This window comes from Pezoporus occidentalis, unplaced genomic scaffold, assembly GCF_034315485.1.
Source record: "Pezoporus occidentalis ecotype Australia unplaced genomic scaffold, CSIRO_AGI_Poc_V1 ctg94, whole genome shotgun sequence".
In the NCBI taxonomy this organism is placed as follows: domain Eukaryota; kingdom Metazoa; phylum Chordata; class Aves; order Psittaciformes; family Psittacidae; genus Pezoporus; species Pezoporus occidentalis.
Genome location: NW_026916304.1, coordinates 1513541 through 1533699, shown reverse-complemented (window position 1 = coordinate 1533699; position 20159 = coordinate 1513541). Strand labels below are relative to the sequence as shown.

General features: G+C 41.6%; 2 protein-coding genes across 20 annotated transcripts in view; one reads left to right on the top strand and one right to left on the bottom strand.

Moving 5' to 3' along the window:
• The window catches only part of AGL (amylo-alpha-1, 6-glucosidase, 4-alpha-glucanotransferase), a 38890-nt gene extending 33535 nt beyond the window's left edge, over positions 1-5355 (bottom strand). For both annotated transcript variants that reach the window (XM_062606147.1, XM_062606146.1), the window contains exons 1-5: positions 5222-5355; positions 4693-4842; positions 2213-2423; positions 1169-1335; positions 518-721 (exon numbers count right to left, since the gene is read on the bottom strand). In XM_062606147.1, coding sequence (XP_062462131.1) covers positions 518-721; positions 1169-1335; positions 2213-2423; positions 4693-4774 — 664 coding nt within the window. In that variant the 5' untranslated portion in view covers positions 4775-4842; positions 5222-5355. The remainder of the gene's footprint in view (positions 1-517; positions 722-1168; positions 1336-2212; positions 2424-4692; positions 4843-5221) is intronic.
• Positions 5356-15948: 10593 nt separating this feature from the next.
• LOC134157329 (ferric-chelate reductase 1-like) overlaps positions 15949-20159 on the top strand; it is a 60724-nt gene continuing 56513 nt past the window's right edge. For 6 of the 18 annotated variants that reach the window (XR_009962282.1, XM_062606163.1, XM_062606164.1 and 3 more), the window contains exon 1: positions 16745-17182. The gene's annotated coding sequence lies outside the window, so the exon portion shown is untranslated. Of the gene's footprint in view, positions 16148-16744; positions 17183-18833; positions 19050-20159 lie in introns of those variants that run through there. The other 12 variants (XR_009962283.1, XM_062606169.1, XM_062606170.1 and 9 more) reach the window with 6 other exon arrangements.

Sequence of the window (20159 nt, the reverse complement as noted above, 5' to 3'; positions counted from 1 at the left end):
CACACACACACAAACTGAGCTGTAACATTTCCTCCATAACTTAATCCCTGCCTCTTGTCCCTATTGTTTGTTGTCTGCATGTTAGATCCAAATTTGGACAGTTACTTTTAAGCAGCTACAAGAATAATCTCCTGTCTAGCAAGAGAGTACTCAGTTCATGTTCACCAAAAAATTCATACTGCAGATGCCATTCATTTATGTGGGAGCTGCACACTGCAGATCATAAAAATAACCATACTGTAAAAATACAGACACACGAACAGCTCATTAATTCTCTCTTAAGAAGGGCTCTATTCACTCTTTCACTAACAATAATGAATTCTTTTACACTGTTACAGAGACATATCAGTTATAATTGTAGAGAATTGTCCTGGATTTGAGAGATTCAAAGGCAGAGACAAGTAAGTTGCTTAAAACAGCTACTAAAAGATGGTTTCAAGGGAGTAAAGTTAAGGTAAATAATGAAATACAATTATAGGACCAATCTGGTTATTAAACACACACAAAACAATCCTACCAGTATGATTGTAGACTACATCTGTGACGCAAAGCATGTTCCATTCAGTTTTCAGCTTTTCCACAAGAGCTCCTATATCACTCCAAGTGCACTGCTTACTAGGGCTTGAAAAGTCAGGATTTACTTCTAATTGATCAGCCAGTGAATAACATGATCTCGACAGTCCAAGCTTCTGCAGTGGTGTAAAATGAATCATGTTGTAACCTACATATTAAAAAAGCAATTTATTTAGTAAGAAAAAAAGATCTCATCCAAAGTGAATTGAAAGCAGCATAATAAATCGCAGTTAGAATATGTACTTGAAGCTAGGGATTGGAATAACCAGTGTAAAATGATCTAAATCTTCCCCTTGAAATTCTGTGTAACACCAGCTTTAAATGACCCTATCAGTTCTACAAACTTCCAAGTCTATCTGAAATCAAAACAATAAAACAAGAGAGGTTTCCCATCTTAGGAAATCCCTGAATTTTTACACCTCCTCAAATATTTTAATCATTTCACTGAATCTGTTAACTGAATTGAATCTAGTGGGAAATATTTAGTCTATAAACTGAAGAACAAATGAGCTGTTCCCACTGAGGCTCTTCAACGTACCTCTGGGTTTTGATCAGAAGATAAAAGTATATCCTTTAATACATGTCTGAGCATTACCTGTTTCTTTTGCAACTTTAAGCCTATCCTCCCATTCATGAAACGGTCCCATACACTTAGCGAGGAACGTCTGGAGGGTAACACAATCCAAAGGTAACACATCATTATTGGCTCCGACACGCAAAATAGGATCCACAACGATGTAACCTCCACCACTTTTTTCATTTCTAGGGAAAAAAAAAACAAACATTTTCATAGGTATGGTAAACATCCATTGTAGCAGCCAGTTTCAGAAGGAGAATTCAACAAGCACAACTATTTCAAAACCACAGTAACCCAGTACAGTGGCTGGGGGGAAGTGGGGAACAGGACTGCAGGGCACCTGAAGAGATGTTCATTTCTTAGGCATCATCTTCTCTTTACTAGGCTTACAAGAGTACAATTTCGATACAGAGCTTTAAACTCTCTGCAAAAGTGAGATGCCCTTGTTATTTTCTGAGGCAGAGTACTTCTCCCTCCTTGTGGGATAAACACAGACACAAAGAAAGCAAGGCTGCCCATCTTTTGTACAAAGGCTCCATTTAGAGCACCATCTTTGGGAAGATACCCGGAGCTAAATGCCCTTTTAAGCTTAAGGGAATTGGACCACCCAACTCAGAATACCAGACTACAATCATTACAGATGCTGGTATAACTTCTGCACTTGTCCTGTTGAAACAAAGAAGGAAATAAAGAGTGGGAAGTAAAGAATGCCAGAACCTTTTTCTAGAAAGAAAGCAACTTTCAAAGTCAGTGAAGAAAGTACAAATTAATCATCCAAATACTCAGAATGCTGATGACTTTGAAAACTTGTAAAAGTGGCTTGGCTCTCCAACAGTCACCAAGAGTCTGTTCTGTCTATTCTCCAGAGTATCTACGCATCAGAAAGTATTAAACAAGCACCACAGCTACTGCCTTTCACTAGCAGATTCAGAGAGGCCCCATGATTGCAATTTGAAAAATGCATGAAAAAAATGCTTTTATTCTTAACTGTGATTTCTTCAGGTTAAAAAGTAAACCAAGGCAACAAACTGTATCTGGCTGCAAGTGTATAATTTCACTTACCCAAGACTGAAATAGTACTGGTATGACCCAGAAATTTGGAGATCCAGCTTGCAGTATTTGTCAGAATCATCTTCTTTTCCTGTGGGATTGTGCCACGATAGCGTCCTGAACTTGTGGCGATCAAATACTTCTCCAGGAGCTGGATAATTTGTGTACACAGTCACAGGCTTGCCTTGAAGAGTTGGGCCCAGTCGGAATTGTAGTTCAAAGCCTCAAGAGATAAAAATACTTTATCAGGAAGATATTTCTATTCTGTAATTGAAAATCACTATTTGATATGACATTAAGAAGAAAGGGCATGAACATATCTGCCAAGAATTTTGCAGAATGATGTAATATTACCTCTCCCTACTTTCTTAACATTGTTCTTTGCACATTACATATAGTCCTTTACTTATATGGATGGCACTATTCAAGTCCTTTCCCATTTGTTCCTCTTTGCTGTATGTAAAGCCTTAAAAATAAAATTCAGCAAAACAATCATCAGGCTACACAAACTTTTATGCAGATTTTTGATTATGTAGTATTTAAGTATTTAGGTTTACAAAGTCCATGTATTAAGCTGACCCATGAAAGCATCTGAAAAAAAAAAATCAGGAACTCATTTCAAAACAGAAAATATTTCAAATCCCTTCCTTCTTTATTGAGGGTTCACTAAACAAGGCTAAATTCCTTGTTTTTAATTTTAGAATGATATATACTTCTGTGCCATCTACAGCATATGAGAAAGTTGCTAAACTTTCAGAGAGCTCAAGAAACCAAAGGGGGTTTTGCATACCTGCTGCAGCTCACACATACATAGAAAGAGCAGTATTTAGGCTGAAGATACTCATGTTGGGGACAAAATTAAGTTAAACTATTAGGTACTAAACCCATAGTGCAGTCTGTTAAGCTGGAAATGAACTATTCAGTTTAATCAATAGCTTTCAGAATCAGTTTCCACCTTCAGGCAGAGGGCCACCATCGTGTGCATGGCTAAGTACAGGGCCCCTTCAAGTGACTGGAACAGGTGTAAGTGCTTGCACAGTAACTTTTACTACATTACATGCCAGCCATGTAGTTAACTGTAGTGAACCACCTACTAGCTGGAGCAGTCTACAAAATTGGGAGTAAATGAAACCTGAGGATTTGCAAAAAGAGAAAGTTCTTAATACACAGGTAACTAATTATAAAGTTTAAAAAAACCTGAACAATGGCAAGTTTCACTATCTTAAGTTGAAAAAGAGCAATTCATGGGTTCAGCATTCAATGTCTGAATACATTTAAATGTAAGTCTCACCAAGCTCACAGTTCCTCTTACTAACATAATGACCATTGCACAAAGTCCCACTGTGTAAAGCAGTGGTTTTAGGATCTTTATGTCTGTCAGATAAAATGAAGCTCATTTACAGAGGAAAAAAAAATCTTAACAAAAAAAAAAAAAAATCACTTTTGGAAGGCTCAGTAGCCTCTCCCCAGCACTGTCCTGACATTTCATTGCAGAGATTACTAAAATTAGAAGACAGGGGTATATGCCATTGATATCCTATTTCCTGTAACGGTTACACTGACATCAGGAATGCTGTGCTTAAAAGTAGCTCTGCCCTCTCAGTGACTGCCACCAGCAGAGCACTTTGATAGCCACGCAATGTGCGACTCCTTCCAACAAAACTCACACACAGAGATAAAAACAGAGGTTAGGGTCAACTCTGCACATCTTCATTACTGACATTTCCTTAGCTCAGACTGTCAGGAAACTTTGAAATCCACACAGTTGAAGAGAAGACTTATTCCTAAGAGCCAAAATCTTACTCCTTCACTAAGACACTTTGATATTAGGCTCCTAGATCAGTAAAATGAAGTAATAAATCCTACAAAATTTCATGAGCAGTAAGATTCGTTGCATCATTAAAGAAGGTTTCTAGAAATGGCTTTAGCTTTATAGTCTGAATTTGTTGAGCAGCATAATGGTGGACCAACTAGTGGGGATGTTTCTTGTTTGGTTTGGTTTTTTAGAGAGTTTTGGAGGTGTGTGTTTGTGGTGCGTGTTTCCAAATAGGCTTAAGAACACTTTCAGAGAGAGAGAACATTAAGTTCTTACAAGCAGGCAGCCGGAACACTAACACAGCACAGCTCTAAGACATCTGACAGGCAACTTAAGATTCAGGAGGACCTAAAGAGCCCATATTCTGAAACGTTACCTCAGACTTTGCAAGGTATTACCATTATTGATATATTTCAAAATTATAAAGGGTGCAACATAACAGATTGCAGATAAACACTGGATTTATAAAAGCTTTTTGGAGTCACGTCAGTACATTATAAATGCTTTGCACTTCATTCCGGGGAGACCGGCAGCAGCAAAACCCGAACCCCACCGCAGGCTGATCTCCCTTTCCACTGCTGCCCGAAGGGCGGTGGTGAGCTCCCGGTCCCAGGGACACCCCGCGAGGAGAAGGAGATGCAGGCAGTGTTTGAGGAGGCCGCTGGCCCCGACCTACCTTGCTCCAGCCTGAAGAGAGTCTTGTCCAGCTTCTCCATCTCGCCGAGGTGCAGCAGCCGCGTCTCCTTACCGGCCGGCATGGCTGCGGCCGGCTGCCCGAAGCTCCTCCCGCACCGGCAAACTCACTTCGGGGACGGAAAAGCAAGCCCTGCCATAAGGAAACACAAACAAAACCCGCACAGGTCAGCGGCGACCCCCGCGGGACGGCGGCCGCTGGGCACGCCTCACGCCGCCGCTCCCGCTTACATGTTCCCCAGCGCCGGGGGAGCGCAGGGACGAAGCGCTGCAGGGCAGGGAGAAGGGTGCGAGGGAGCTGTCAGGAGGCGCCCAGCCCTGCCCTGGCACCGCCGCCGGCAGCACCTCGGGTGCGCTCCGCGTCCCACAGCGCGGCCCGGCCCGCAGCCAGAGCCCCGGGGGGGCAGGGCTGACACCTGTCACTGCGCTCGCCCGCCCCGGTACTGCCGGGCCCCTCATCGCCGCGCTGTCTGCGCGCAACGGCGCCCGCCTCACCGCCCCTCCATACTCACGAGCGGGCCCGCGGAGCGGCGGAGGTGCAGCTCCCCGCCGAGGCCGAGAGAAGCCGGGGCGGGCGGGGCGGGGGCAGCGGCGGTGCGGGCCCGGGCAGGCACTCGCGCACTTGCCCGCGGCAGTACCGCGCTTTTTCCTTCCCTTTTTTTCGCTTTTCTTGACACAAACTTTATCGGCTCCGCGGCGTACGCGCACGGAGACGGGCGGCGCCTGCGCAGCTCCCGCGAGAGCCCAGGGCCCGCCCCGGCAGCGGTGCGGGGCTGGGCCAGGCCGGGCTGGGCCCACCCCGCCGCTGGAAGCGCGACCCGGGGTAAGAGTTGCCTCAGGAGCGACCTCCGTCCCCGGTGCGGCTGCGGGAGGGCTGAGCTCTCTGCCAGCCGGACCTTGGAGCGCACCAGGGCGCGCAGGGAGCCGATGGCCAGCCCCTGCGTTTACAGCCATAGCCCCCACCACGGCGTGAGGGGCCGCCCACCACCGGGGGCTCGGGCCAACGCTCCGTGTGATTTAACGGGCGTTCCGCTGAGGAAAACGTGGCTTTAAACGGTGCCTGGAGTGGCGCCTTGCGGCGATGGAAACGCCGCTCCAAGGGGCTTCTGAGACCGAGACCAGTCGCGCCCCGCCGCCTCTGGGGCCGAGCCGCAGGCACACAGCGGCCGGCTCCTGCAGAACAAACATGGTGTCAGCCAGCGTTTGGGTGCTGTGTATAGGGTGTGGAAAGGGGCTGCGGGGATCCGTGTCAGCAAGAGGTAAGGTGGTTTTAAACAGAAACACCACTCCAGACCCCAAAACCCACCCTCCTTGTTTTGGAGCATCCTGGTGTGATAAACACATAAATGTATTGGCTTTCGCAAATCGTAGGTGTGGTTATGTGGATATAACTGTACGAGTTTACAATAACAAACAAAACACGCTAAAACCACAAGACTAGACAAGAAGTTAAAAAGGTTCAGATCTCGGTCAAAATGGAGTCACATAGCAAAAGAATTTGTAAAGGTAAAAGGGGGGGGGGTGGTGGTGAAGCTTGATATAAGAAAAGCTGGTGCCTGGAAAGCATGAAGTACTTTTTAGTTTAACTTAGGCTGTAGGGAGAGAACAATGTTTATGTTGTAAGCCTGTGGGATGTCCTGGCCCCACTAAACATGAGTTAATTGTTTCACGCTGGTGTTCTAAAGTAGTTTTAAAGAGCAATGTTTGTGTTGTAAGTCTGTGGTGAGATAACAGGATTTAGTGGCCCCACTAAACATGAATGAATTATTTCACACCGTCCTTCTACTTATCAGTTAGTTTAGAGACAGAGCCTCCCAAGCATCTGCTAGCTTGGGATACTCCTTGTCTGCCCATCCTGCAATAAATTTTGCATGAAGGTCACACTGTTTTAAATCTTTGCTAGTTATCAGAATAATTACAGATATAGCTGGTTGTGTGATTACTGGAGGGTCCAACTGTGCCAAAGGTGAAAAGTACACTGTGAGGAAGACTGCTTACTTCATCTTGAAGACCCCTACTCACAAAAGGAAGACTGTTTACTTCATCCTCAAGACCCCTGCCCACAATCACCACAGAGCAGTGCGCAGACGCCAAGAGGAGGAGACTTATGATAATAAGTTATAATATCCCCTGCCTATATGCAGGAATTATGAATATGTATGTAACTAATGTAATAGTGGAAGTATATAAACCTGTAACAAATACTAGTCACTTGCGCCTCTGGTTACGGTCATGCACCCAGCGCTGTTGCTTTTGCTTTATTGACTTTATCCCTCAATAAAAGCTTGTTATCTTGTTTAGAGGAGTGAGTTCATATTTCACACTGGTCACCAGACAGCGCTTCCCATTGCTTTGTGTTGCAGAATACTTGGAACGGTTGTTCCAGGCCTTTCACCACCTAAGTCATTGACTGCACCCCACTGCAAAGGTCACCCACCCTTGCAGCTTCGGAAGGTCAGTTTATTTTTATTGCCTAGAGCTCTCTAAAATGAAACAATACCACCAACAAAGTGCTTCTCAATTTACAGCCACGGTGTCATTATACTGTTTATTGCTTTTTTATTTTCAAAGTATTTTGTGGACTTGGGAGGAGCCTGTAAAACAATTTTAGACAACTATTTTAATTCCAGTCATCTCATGCATAGCCTTATAATTGTGTCTTACTGCAGTGTGTTCACCTGATTACGACGCATTTAGGGTCGAATGTAAGGAGGAAGTTCTTTACTGTAAGGGTGGTGAGACACTGGAATGGGTTGCCCAGGGAAGCTGTGAATGCTCCATCCCTGGCGGTGTTCAAGGCCAGCTTGGACAGAGCCTTGGGTGACATGGTTTAGTGTGAGGTGTCCCTGCCCATGGCAGGGGGGTTGGAACTGGATGATCTTAAGGTCCTTTCCAACCCTAACTGTTCTATGATTCTGTGATATGCATGAAGGCACTTCCACCCAGTTCAAACTGGGTCTTTTTCCTTTTGGTAGCTGTTTTTTTGCCTTGCCTCCTTCATTTGCTCCTCCCTCTGAACATGTGCTTATTCCTCATTACAGTTCACGTTTTTCTGGTATTGTTGAGAAAGGTTTTCATGTTGGTGTAAGTGATGAACATGTCAGCTTTTATGCCCCAACAATATTACAGTCCCTAGAGAGACTGGGGGAAAATTCCTAGTAAAAGCCCCCGTGTGTTTGTGCAGTTCCCTTAAATTCACCTCAGTGAGACTCATTCAGATAGAATTCAAAAGTGATACTTTCAATCTGGATTATTTTACATGGATGTTTCCTGGGGGCCCAGTAGGATTCTCTCATCTTCCTTGTCTTTCCTTGCCCCCCTATTTCTTACTCAGCTTTCAGGCCTGTGTGCTTTGTATACAAGGACAGACTTGCACCTAGCAGAAACCCACCTCTCCTGGTTTGCTGGCTGTTTTCTCTGAATAGGATGTGTCCTAGCAAAGAAGATATAACGTAGGAATGGGAAACACAAGATGCTCCAACAGGTATGGAAGTTTTAGGAATAAAACCAACAGACATATCGTTGAAATGGATCTGGACCACCTCTTTGCTGTGGTCCTCGGCAGGCTTCAGCAGCCGGAAGTGACTCTCTGCCGCAGAGCCTCGTACAAGAGTCTCTGCCTCCAGGCTTGCTATTGTCCTGCAGCATTCTGTTATTGTGGGATTTAGAAATTCCCTGAGCTGCTTAGGCAGTGAATGCTTCTAAGAGAAGAAGAGCAAATAATGCCTATGTAGTCAAGTCCTTTGCATTAATAGTTGCCCTAAAGTGCACGTTGAATACCTTATGAAAAGAAAAACCCCAAAGGGTACCACTGAAGGCAATTTCACCACTGCTACTAAGTTTTAAAATGTGTCTCCACTATACTGTGCATTTAGACAGGTTTTGAAATGCATCCAAGTTTGTGAAAAAGGATTTTGAAGTTTCTCAAGATAAAAAACATTAGGAAACCAAACTAGCAGAGAGCCTCCTGGTTCCAAATCCTAAAGCAGTTATTTTGACCAACACTTGTGGCTGTAGCTAAAACAGATGTCAACAGTCTAAATGAAGGACACGATCCATTGCACATCAAAAAAGTTCCCTGAGTACTATTGAATCACTTAGTGACTAGAACAGTATCATTTCATTTGCCTACAATTCAATATGAAAAAAATTACTATTACAAAGATACTGAATGATTATAGCAGGTTTATGAAGTTTAATCAGGAAAACGGAGCAGATTGCTCTAATCCTTTCTCTGTCAGCTTACGCTGACACATCCCCCACAGACTTTGGCCTGTGTTAGCAGACATAAACTGAGCAGTCTTTCTGTATATGGGAACCACACCAGCAAAACATCAGTGCACAAGTGCTACCATTTAGCATTGTAGATTTTGTGTAGGACACAGCCAACAGCAATCAATCATGGCATTTGCTATACTAGCATCTAAATGGTGGATTTGACAGTGCCGTTTTACCTTCAGTTTGCAGTTTCTCTATGTGTGATATGATATACCACAGCAGGAAAAGATCAATAGTTGCTTCAAAGTAAGAGTGGATACCATATCAATGTCATTATCTGGAAATAATTTCCCAGCTTTTTCAATTATATTCATACCCAAATCCTTCCATTCTTTTACATCCATCTTCTTAGTACTCCCTCCCCTCCCACTTTCTGTTTTGCATCACAGGATTACAGAACACTTCCCCTAGCAGTGGCTTCAGTACACTTTGGGGAGCCCATTTACTAGGTGTCAGATGTCATATTGCTTTATGCCTGTTTTAAAGGTTATGAGTGCAAAGTGGGGGAACTTTGAGTACTTGCATAACAGTCCTCTTTTTTAGAAATAATTAGTTTTAATAACAGAGCAATAGCTCCCAATGACAACAGTAAAAGCCAGCTAGCAGAGAGAGACCTTAACTGACAGCTAACTAAAATTAAATGCAGATTCCTTTGGCCTGTGTGCAGGAGTAAGAGACTTCATAACATTTAAAGTGAGAGCACAGTTTTTCTCAATGCCCCACACCCATGACCTGTAAATTCATGAGTTCACAGTGGGCTGTGGTTCAAACAATAGGAAGCTTCAGAGTTGTTGACTCTTCTGTTGAGCTGTCCTCTTCTAACGGGGCGATCTCATCCAGAAATGCAACCCTGATTGTAAAGAAAGCTTGTTTTCTTTAAAACTCTCTCTGCAATTTGATGAGACTGAAGTCTTTTCTGTGAGTTAGAGCTTTCCTATGCAGTGGCTGAAAACAAATGCTGTTCTTAGACAAGTTACATGCCCTGCAGGAAATTACACGTGGCCTTGGACCTTAGAATCTAGTATTAAGAGAAAAGATTGGTCAGAACATTGAAGTAATCACCTGTAGCCTATTTTTCTCAAATGCCTTTTAAACAGATAAACAGATTGCATTAGCCTGATAGGCAGTGAATAACTAGTAGGCTGAAATAAAAATATCTATATAAATAAGAGACCAAATGAGATGGAGAGGCTAGGACACTAGCCTGTGCAATTTGCTCTTACTGAACTTGTAGATGCCCTTTCCTCTAGTTACTTGGCACTGTTGGTTTGACCTTTCAAAGGTGAACCTGGTGTCATCAGAAAATTTTGGATTGCAGACATATTTTTTGTTTGTTTTTAATCCCAGTCTGACCATTCTTTTACTGTGTGGCCTTAAAAAGCAATGCTTTCTGTTTCAACTTCTATATAAAGTTAGGCTGCTATAAATTTTTAATAGAAGCTAGTAAAATTTAATGCATTTGTCTTTAAAGAGGTCTGAATAAAATTTTGTTATGGTTAAATGGAGCTTTTCACATAATTGCTTAAGATTTATTTGAGCATAGTTTAGCTAACAGTATCACATTTATTTGATATTAATAATCTTCTGCAATTGTGGTGAATTGGCAAACAACATTTTAAACTAAGTGTCTGGATGGTATTCTTATACCATTTAACTTAGTTAAGAGTAAAAGAAATTCACACGTATTGGGACAATTTTTTGTTTTACAAGGACAAGATATTATACCAGTTTGCTGAATCACTAACAGCACTTTTATCTTCCCATAAATTGTTCCGTTTACAATGATATATGCTGAGAGTTAAGACTTCAGAGTATCTATTCTTAAAGGAGCTCTAGTAGTTTTATCAGGCAGATCTGCTCTTTTGGTTTTATATTTCCTCCTCAAAGATAAATATTTAAAGAGTGTCTCTTGCCCAGTCCATTTTCTTTATGATATCCCTTCCTACCATATCGAACTACAGTGAGATTACTGTATTTTTCAGATCCATTAAAATTATAATCCTTACGTTTTACCTAAACAGCTCTTTAAGATCAAATGGCAAACAACTGATAGCATATGTGTCTGTTGTATAAAATTGGCATCTGATTTTTAAGCGAAGAAGTAACTACGTACTAGTCCCACATAACCTGAGGTTGTCTGAAAGCTAATACTGGGGTCTGTAGGCCTGCTTTGTAATCATTCAGCACAGATAGAATTCAAGCCATAGCAATTTAAACAGTCTACCATGCTGTAATGTGTTGCAGCAGGAGAATATTTCACCAGATGTATGACTACAGAAGCATTTGTTTTAAAAGTTAATTTTCATCTCTTCCTCATCTTCATGCCTTGGAACAAATCCCTGATTTCTCATTGCTAAATCATGTTCAGTCCCAGGCCTCTTTTCAACATGTTTTTACATTCTACCACCAAGTTAAACATGAGCAGGGAAGGTGATGCAAGAGTGGTTTGCACTCTAAAGCTAAAGGTTTGCACTCCAGAGCTAAAATTCAGACTGACAGCTCTCCTTTTGCTATATAGCAATTGATGCACCTAAATCAGCATTTACAGTTGAGCCATCATCAATTGCTGCTACCAGAAATTCAAAGTTCTTATTTAATATTTGTCTTATTGATATTGTCACATCTTCTGGTTACCCATGAATTTGAGTTTAGGATTGCTAATCAGAGGTAGCTTGCCCAAAGCTGGGCAGCAGCTCCTATGTGTACTCACAGGGGCTAGGAATTACTGCTGTATGTTGAGATAAACTGTTGCTGCTGCCCAGCTTTTCAGAGTATCTTATTTCTGTGCAAACCCTGGCTCTCCATTCCAGCTGGATTCTTGGTGGTGGAGGAATCACTGTCCTCTACAGTAGTACAGAACCGATATTTTTGCCTCCGAGTGTGTCTGTGACATATTTGTTGGGTCACTTCAGGTGCCATGCAGCAGGTTCCCCCAAGCTTTGAAACTTCCTTGAAAGTACCAACTTGCAGAGAGACTATGTACTAACCTGGTTCTGCAGGAAGCAGCTTTCTGTAGCATCTCTGGACTGGATCACTACACCTGACTTCATATTCCCTTGTGCTCATCAAGTGAGGATTGCTGCTTGTAGGACTTGAAAGCTGGGATGAAATAATCTCTTTTACCCTTCTCCCAACTCCTGTGTTGGTGAAAAATACGGAAAACTCAAGAAAGTGAGTAATTCAGTATTTTTATCAAATAAAACTTCAGCAATGTGCATCAGATAAAGTGATGGCCCATATAAAATTACTTTATTGGATTCCTTTATCCATTGATTTGATTGTGCTGTGCACTGAGTGGAGACTTTTCCAGAGCAGTGGCAGGTTGTCGCTGCATCGTAGCATCCGTACAGACCTGGCTCAAATTGGGATGAGGGAAGCAAACTTCATTCTTTTACTTCACATAAGCAAGGCGTTAGTTTTTGGAAAGAATTCTCTTGAAGTCAGAGTAGATACACATTTGGGTAGAAACTGGTGATAGTACTTCAACTGCTGGTGTGCGGGGACACAAAAGCAGGTTTCTACGTAGTCGAGGGCAAAGGCTTATTTGCTTAGTGGCTAATGCCACCAGGTGGTTGGAGAGGGGAATCGGCTGAAAGCCGTAAAATGCGGGTTTCTTTTCTCTCTAGATAAACAGATACCGTCGTATAAATACGTTTCAAGGGTTCATTTTTATAAGTGACATAATACAATGTAAAAGTAGTGAAAGTAGAAGGGACTGATGAGAGGAAGAAACACCAAAGGGAAGGATACACAAGGGTATTTCCGGAGGTTAGTGGGATACATGTATCTATTTTGTATCCATTACTGTATTTCTGCAAAATAGACTAAGTCAGTGGGTAAAACACACAAGTATGAAACAGGAAGCTTAAGGGTGCTACACTGGGACATTTATTTCCTTTTAGATGGTCAGGGTTGTTTCAACGACTCACCATTCCCCTCTCTTTGGGGAAAAAAGGCATATGCAAATTGCTTTGGTAGGAAAAGGTTTTCCGATCTAGTATTATCGTTATTATTTCCCTAATATGTATTAGGTAAGATGATGCTGCTGAAAAGCTTGAAAAAGCTTGAAAAAAAGTCTGGTCCTGTAAGTGTAGGATGCACAGAAGTGGGGTGAATAAATATGGGCATCTTCATACAAGGACCAGTATCCTGCATGTATTGGGCCAAATCTAAATGCACTCTTTCTAATGCATATTAATATATCAAAAAAAAGCAGCAGTAACAAAAACTTCTTAGATCCAAGCTACCCATCACCAAGACAATCTGATAGGGTTGCAGCCTTTTTGTACATCACATGATTTAAGCTCAAGTAGTGTTTTACTGAGATAATCTTTCCAGTAATACAGAGAAACCATTTGTCTTGTGCACACATGTATGAACCTTGAGCAAGGACTGACCTACCTAAAGACCACAGTCTTGCTGTGTGGTTAGTTTAATACCTCAGAGGAAAACTGATTACAAGGAACCACATAATAACATGGGGCCTCTTCAGACCTAGCTTCAATGGCTTAGTGTTTTCCATATTACTTTGGGCTTAAAATATAGCACAGTGATCAGTATATACCTTGGACTGTGCAGGATTTCATTTCCAAAATGATATATATTTTACTTAATTGTTTCCTTGGTTCTTAAGCAACAGAAATTCCCCTTTATGTACATGGCATGAAGCCTCCCTGTTGCTTTCCAAATTATAAGCTTTCACTTACTTCCTTGAGGTTCTGTAACAAACTATGCAAAAAACGTCATCAGCTTCTTTTCATGTTAGATGTTATTTTGCTTATTTGCCACTTGACATTGTCATCCTCTGACATAGTTCAATAGCAAACTACATGATTTAATCTCTCTTCAGGCTTGTAGGAAGCTAAAACCCCAGCTCCCCAGCCCTCTTTGTCTCTGACTGATACTTTGGTTAAAACAGAAACTAATGCTTTGCAATAATTACAGATTATGAGCTATAATTGCAGAACACTTACAAAGAAGATGCATCTGTGGACTCTTTATGGTTCATATATCCTAACCATAGAATTCTGGACAGGGTTAGGTTGCAAGGAACCTTAAGCTCACCCAGTTCCAACCCCTGCCACGGGCAGGGACACCTTCCACTAGAGCAGGTTGCTCCAAGCCCCTGTGGCCAACCTGGCCTTGAACACTGCCAGGGATGGGGCAGCCACAGCTTCTCTGGGCACCCTGTGCCAGCGCCTCAGCACCCTCACAGCATTTTATTTCCTTGATATATGTTGGATGTTGATGCTTCACAAGTCAGCATGCAGTATTCTTTCATAGAAATATTTTCATTAAGGCTGTAAAACTTGCTGACAATTTTTCCTTTAAGGAGACCAGTATGATTGAAAAGAGTCCTTCCAGACAGACTGATGATTGCCAGTACAGGAGGAGTATAAGTACTCATACTCCATACTTAAGAGCAGTTGTTTTTTTTTCTTGGTTCTCTTGGTGTTTTCCTGGTTTTCTTGCTTTATAGCTCTACAGCAATAGAGCCAACACCTTCTGAAATAAGAGAAGCTATAAAATGAGAAGCAAACCAGGATTCCCTCCCTTACTTTTCACAGATAAATGATTTTTTTCCTTAAGCTCTGATTACAGTTTCCAGCAGGATTGTTGCTTGCATTTTCATCCCTCCTTGTAGGTATTAATGAGGAAATTATGTCCATATGTATTTTTATATTTCTAACAATGTCTCAGACACTCCTTTTTGTCCATGAGCCAAGACCCTAAGATAAGATCTTAAAAATATTTTGATATCGATTCCATTATAATCTTTGTAAATTAAGAATCTAAAGTTCATCAAGAATGTTGGTCATTCTGGCCATCAGTTTTTGTACTGTAAATGTATGTTTATTAGTATTTGTCATACTAATACTGTATCTGCAAGGAAGGCAGCTTTTAGTCAGCCTATATGAATTAGAAATGCATAAGCACTTAATAAAGCATGGATGTACTTGGGCTTAGAATTCTGTCAAACTCATATTTTGGGGACTTTGTGAATAACTTGTTATTCATTAAGTTCATAAATTCATTAGTTTATTAATATTCATTCATAAACCTAATTATACAGCCCACTTCCCTCAGCTAGGGGGAAATATCCATATTTCATTTTAAGCTATTGATTATGTGCCGTGTTTCTTCAGGTGCTGTAAACTTAGTTCAGTTGCTGTAAGATTAGTGAAAGTCTGAGCTTCCCGGTTTCATAAGCAAGATAATACAAGTGTAACAGACAAGTCATTTGTATGGTTAGGCAAAGTAGTTCATTATTGTTTTTCATGTTAAATATATCTCATATATATACATATCTTATAACCTCTAGGGTTAATACTGCTTTTATAGAAACTGAGAAATCAGTAGAATTCTAACAGAGCATTTGCAAGTTCTGTTATATTTTAGTGGATAAGTGGTTTTAAAGAAAATATGTCTGAGGCAGGACAAAATTCCCATGGTATTTTTATTCAGTAGTTGTCTTTCTGTGCCGATTTATGAGCAATTGAGGACTAGGAACAAGAGGAAATAAAACCGAACTCACAGAAGCCTGTGTAAGTAACTGCAGTTTCAGCCGGTAAAATCCCAGTTACAGCCAGTACTTATTTGCTTTCTCGATAAGAACAACCCGATTTTGCAAGCCTGTGCATGGGAACACCTTTAGGCACAGGAATAGCACTGCACATGAGCTCAGCAAGCGTCTACAAGGCCAATCTCTCAGTAACACCCCCAGCGGCAAGACTCTAGCCGCAAAACCACGACGTTTATCAACACCCCCAGCGTTTGCAGCTTGAGGAGGAATGATGTGTCTTTACCACATGTCAGAGGACCCCAGCTCTCTGGGTGGAGAGGTAGGAGGGAGGCTCTTGCAGAGGAAGGGGCTGGCCCTGCCTGGCCCGCCTCCTTTCCCGTTGCCCTTCCGTGCGGGAGCGGTGTCTGGTGTGAGGGTCGTGTGTACGGCGTTGTAGCTGCAGAGTGCTGCCCTTAAACTAACCCAGGGAGTGCTCAAAGTGCGGGGACTGTAGGTGTTTCGAAAGCTAGGTGTGCCTAATAGAGTGTCTATAGTAGCTGTGAAGCTTTTAAAGCACCTTTAAAGCTGCCTTGCATGCACGCAGTCCTGAATTGCTTTAGGGAAAATTCTTAAGCCTGCTTGCCTTAATGAGTAAAAGGTAAGCTCTGGCTTATTTCAGCTGGCAACCACCCCAGCCATGTTCCACTTGTGTATTGTTTGTTTTTTAATGTTATGTGAATATTGCTTGCTTATTTTGCTTCTTCATCAATGTGTGTAGGGGATAGCTATGCAGTAGCTGTGACAGTTGGATTTACTTACTATTATAGATCAGTCTGTAACTTTCAGTTCTTTATAGAGTTTAAAGTTTGCAGGGTTGCAGCCTTAAAGATTCTGTGCAGAGCAGGTGCCCAATGGAAAGTTAAATAATTAACTGAACAGGGCAAAATCCTTGCCTCTTGTTCATTCTGGTTGGGATATATGGAAAAAAGACAAAATTACCATGTTCCTTTGTAAGATTGTTCATGCTTCTAAAAGTAAAACATGTCTCTGGTAGGGAGTGAATGTGTAACAAGCTTTAAAATTAAGCTGCAATCTTGTACCAACTTCTGCCTTCAGGAAGAAGTTACTAAAAGCTGTGGTTGGGTTTTGTGGTGCTTTTATTATTTCTATAGTTTTTTGACTTTTTTTTCTTAACTGCACCAGAAGATAATTAAAATAATTATTTAATATGAAACTGCCTGAGCTCTGTGGAAGTAGGTATCTGCCAAAGCAAAGGAAGATGCAGGGTCACTGCTTCATTCCAGCTCATGCACTTCAGCTGATGTGTAGGGTCTCATGGGCTGAGCTTGTGGAGCAGTGTAAAACCTGTGCTTGAGGTAAAGAACACTCTTAGAAATGTTTCTTTTTTGGTGTGTGTACTGTTTCTTCTTTCAAACAAACTTCCTGTGATCCTGGGTTTGATAAAGGTTAATGCTGTTAGATGCAAGTCAGATAGGAGAGGTTCCAATGTACTGTAGGTTGTCTTCCTATTAGAAAGCCAGTGGCAGTTTTACTCGGGCTTGCTCACTCTAACAGAAGGACTGGCTGTGAGGTAAATACCTACACTTGAGCTGTTATAAAACCTGATTTTGGAACAGGCAAGCCTTGAAGTTCTCTTTGGATGTTTCCTGAGTAGAAAGACCAAGAGGCTGAGGTGTGTATGTTTTGTCATCTTGGGGGATATGGGAGTGTGTGTTTGTATTTGAAAAGTAATAAGTTATTGTGAATGTGAACACTACTTGTTTTCTGCTCTTGCTCAACCCAACTGTTGTGATTATGACCACATTTAAATGAGCAGAAGCTAACCCAAGCTCTTCCTCTGAAGTTGAAGGGGAGGTGACTCTTGAACAGCAAGGCAGCTCACTTTTGCTTTGTAAGAGTGTATTTCTGAAGAGACATGGCCCAATTCTGTTAATGCACCTTATTCTCCTTTAGATGGCTTTTTACTTTTCTGCTTGCCCTCCTGACTGATGGTGGGTCCAAGAAAGCTTCTGGCCTTTACAGTTTTTGGTGATTTGAATTGGCAGTATGTTTGCCTTTTCCCTCCTCTCATCTCTTCCTCTCTGAAACTAGCTTTAGATTTCATACTCTGCAGCTAAGGTCTGTGATTTCTGTGAGGAGGTTCTGAGTTTGTGTGAACATTGTGCTCTTGAAGAATTAGGCTACCAGGGCTGAGACCTGCAGGGACTGAAGGAGTGTTTTCATCACTGGAGGGAGTAACTAGCTGCTCTCCTCTCCTCTTCTGTTAATTAGAGGGCTGCATTGTAAATGATTTTAAGTATACAGTTCTCTCTTTCCCTCCCTGCACCCCAAGAGAGGCATGATGTTTGAAACCCTGTTAGAATTACATGTGATGATGGAGTTTGTTAGAACAAACTTGTTTTGAAGTTTTCTTTCCTGCCAGTGAGTGTGAGTTTTGTATTATATTGAAGATTAAAGTAGGGAGGGTGAGGAGGGGAATAACAAATTTACAGTCATGCATCAAACTAATGAGTATTGAAGTATTTTTCCATTCCAAATCAAGGTATGGAACAGCAGTTTGAATAACTGCCTGCTACTGTGAAACAGTGTGGTGTGCCCTAGTAGCTCTATCTATAGGATATGGAAAGGACTCCTGCATCCGATACTGTCTCTAGTTGTATATAACATTGAAAACTCTGTTTATAGTACAAGACTAAAATCACAATCTATGTGATTGTGTTCTGACTATGGAGTATGCTCTGTAGTACATCTTACGACTTCAGGACATTTAGTGCTGCATGCTACTCTGGTGCAGCTGGCACGCAGGCAGGATAGAGGAAGGAGACGATGGGTACTCAGGTCCTTGGTTAACCACAAGCATTTCAGTGAAGTGCATTTATATTGGATCAAAGTGCAGAAATCCTTAAACTCCCTGTTGTTCTTCAAGGCAGTTCAAACCATAGTAAGTTAACAAAAATGTTGGAGAGCTGCCAGCTGAAAACTGCTTTGGGAATTAGCTTTTATATTTAACATTGTCATCCTTCAGTCCTGAAGTCAGTGATTCCTCTTCCTCTCTAGTACAGGGAACTGGACTGTCTGCTAATTCATAGGCTGTCACCAATGAGTTGTATTTTAAAGGGTTATAAATAAGCCACTACAGCCAAAGCTGCTTAATACAACTTGCAAGCAAAATCTGTCAAGAGGGACAAACCTACAACTTACCATAAGTTCTAGTGGAAACACACAGTGTTTTCAAATGTTGTAGGTAATGGCAGGCTGTTTCACAGCTTACACACCTCAAAACCGGAGTTAACATAGATTCTCATTCTGAATCTTAGCTTTAATGGTAATACTTGGTGATTTAAGGTTCTGTTGCAGTTTGTCATGTTCTTATCTAGAAAAGATGATCTTGCAGAGGTCTGCTGATTCATCATGACATTAATCAAACCCCTTTTTGTTCCGGGTTGTACTTCTGGGTGTAGTTGTGAGATTTAGTTGTGTTCTCTGCTTTTCCTACAAAGGTGAATATCAGGAAACAGTGGCATATTCTGCAGTTTAGTGTATGTTCATTTATTACAAACCTGGATTCTTTTACCTGTGTGTAATTCTTAGAATGTTAAAGCTACTTATTCCTCTAATTCTCAGTAACTGTTCTGCACTGTGGCATCATATATATAATGTATGTGCTAAATGTCTCAAAACGCAGTCATTCCTGATCACACCACTTGGAGTGAAGTTATGTTATCACGGCTATAGAACTCCAAAGAGAAAAGAGGAAACCATATAATCTTACAGAAGGAGGTGACTGTTTTACATAGGAGTGATTTGCTGCTTGCCAGTGGCTGCCTTTGTGGTGTGTGTTTTTGTTTTCTTGGGGTCTTTTCTTGGTTGGGTTTTTGTTTCTTTTTGTCTGTTTAGCAAAGCAGATGCTCTATTGGCTGAGGATGACTATAAATGCTCTTCAGGCCGAGTATAAAGATACCTTTTGTCCCTTCTCAGAATTGCTTGTTGCTGGTTCATTAGTTTAACTAAAAAACACTTCTTTAAGTGTCTTTTCAAATAATGTTCATTTCTGAAGTCCTAATGCTATCTGCTCAGCATTCTAGACTCACTGTTTCCTTCTGGCCAGCCTGTCACATTCACGAGGCATCGCATACTGTTTCATGCTCCTGTGACAGGTCCTTTCTTAGAGCTAAAGGAGACATATTAACCTGCTATATGAGGAAGTTCTGCACATCTCTTGGATTTCCCCTCTTCTTTCCTTCCTGTGTGTTCTGGTTTTGTCCTTGTTTTCCTTGCTTGTTGTGGTTGGTTTGAGGGTTGTTTTGAAGAGGTCTTGCCTGAAGGCTGAGGGTTTGTGTGCATGTTGTGAAAGTGGTAAGGAGACACAGTGAGATCCTAGGGGCAGCAGATGAGTGGATGCAAACTTCTATTTTTGACTATTCCAAACAACAATTTTAAATATGAAGTTCTACTGTGTTATAAAAGGGTTTCAATGTGGTATTTGAGTTAAAGTCCAGAGCTCTTCAATCTGGAAGTAATGAATAATTTCTTAAAGCTTGACATTGTCTAGCATGTTGGCTTATTGTACTGCTTTGTCTCCAGTAACGCTTCAGGAGATGTTTTCTTAAAAATACAAAATGAATCTTTAATCACAGAGTGATTGGTGT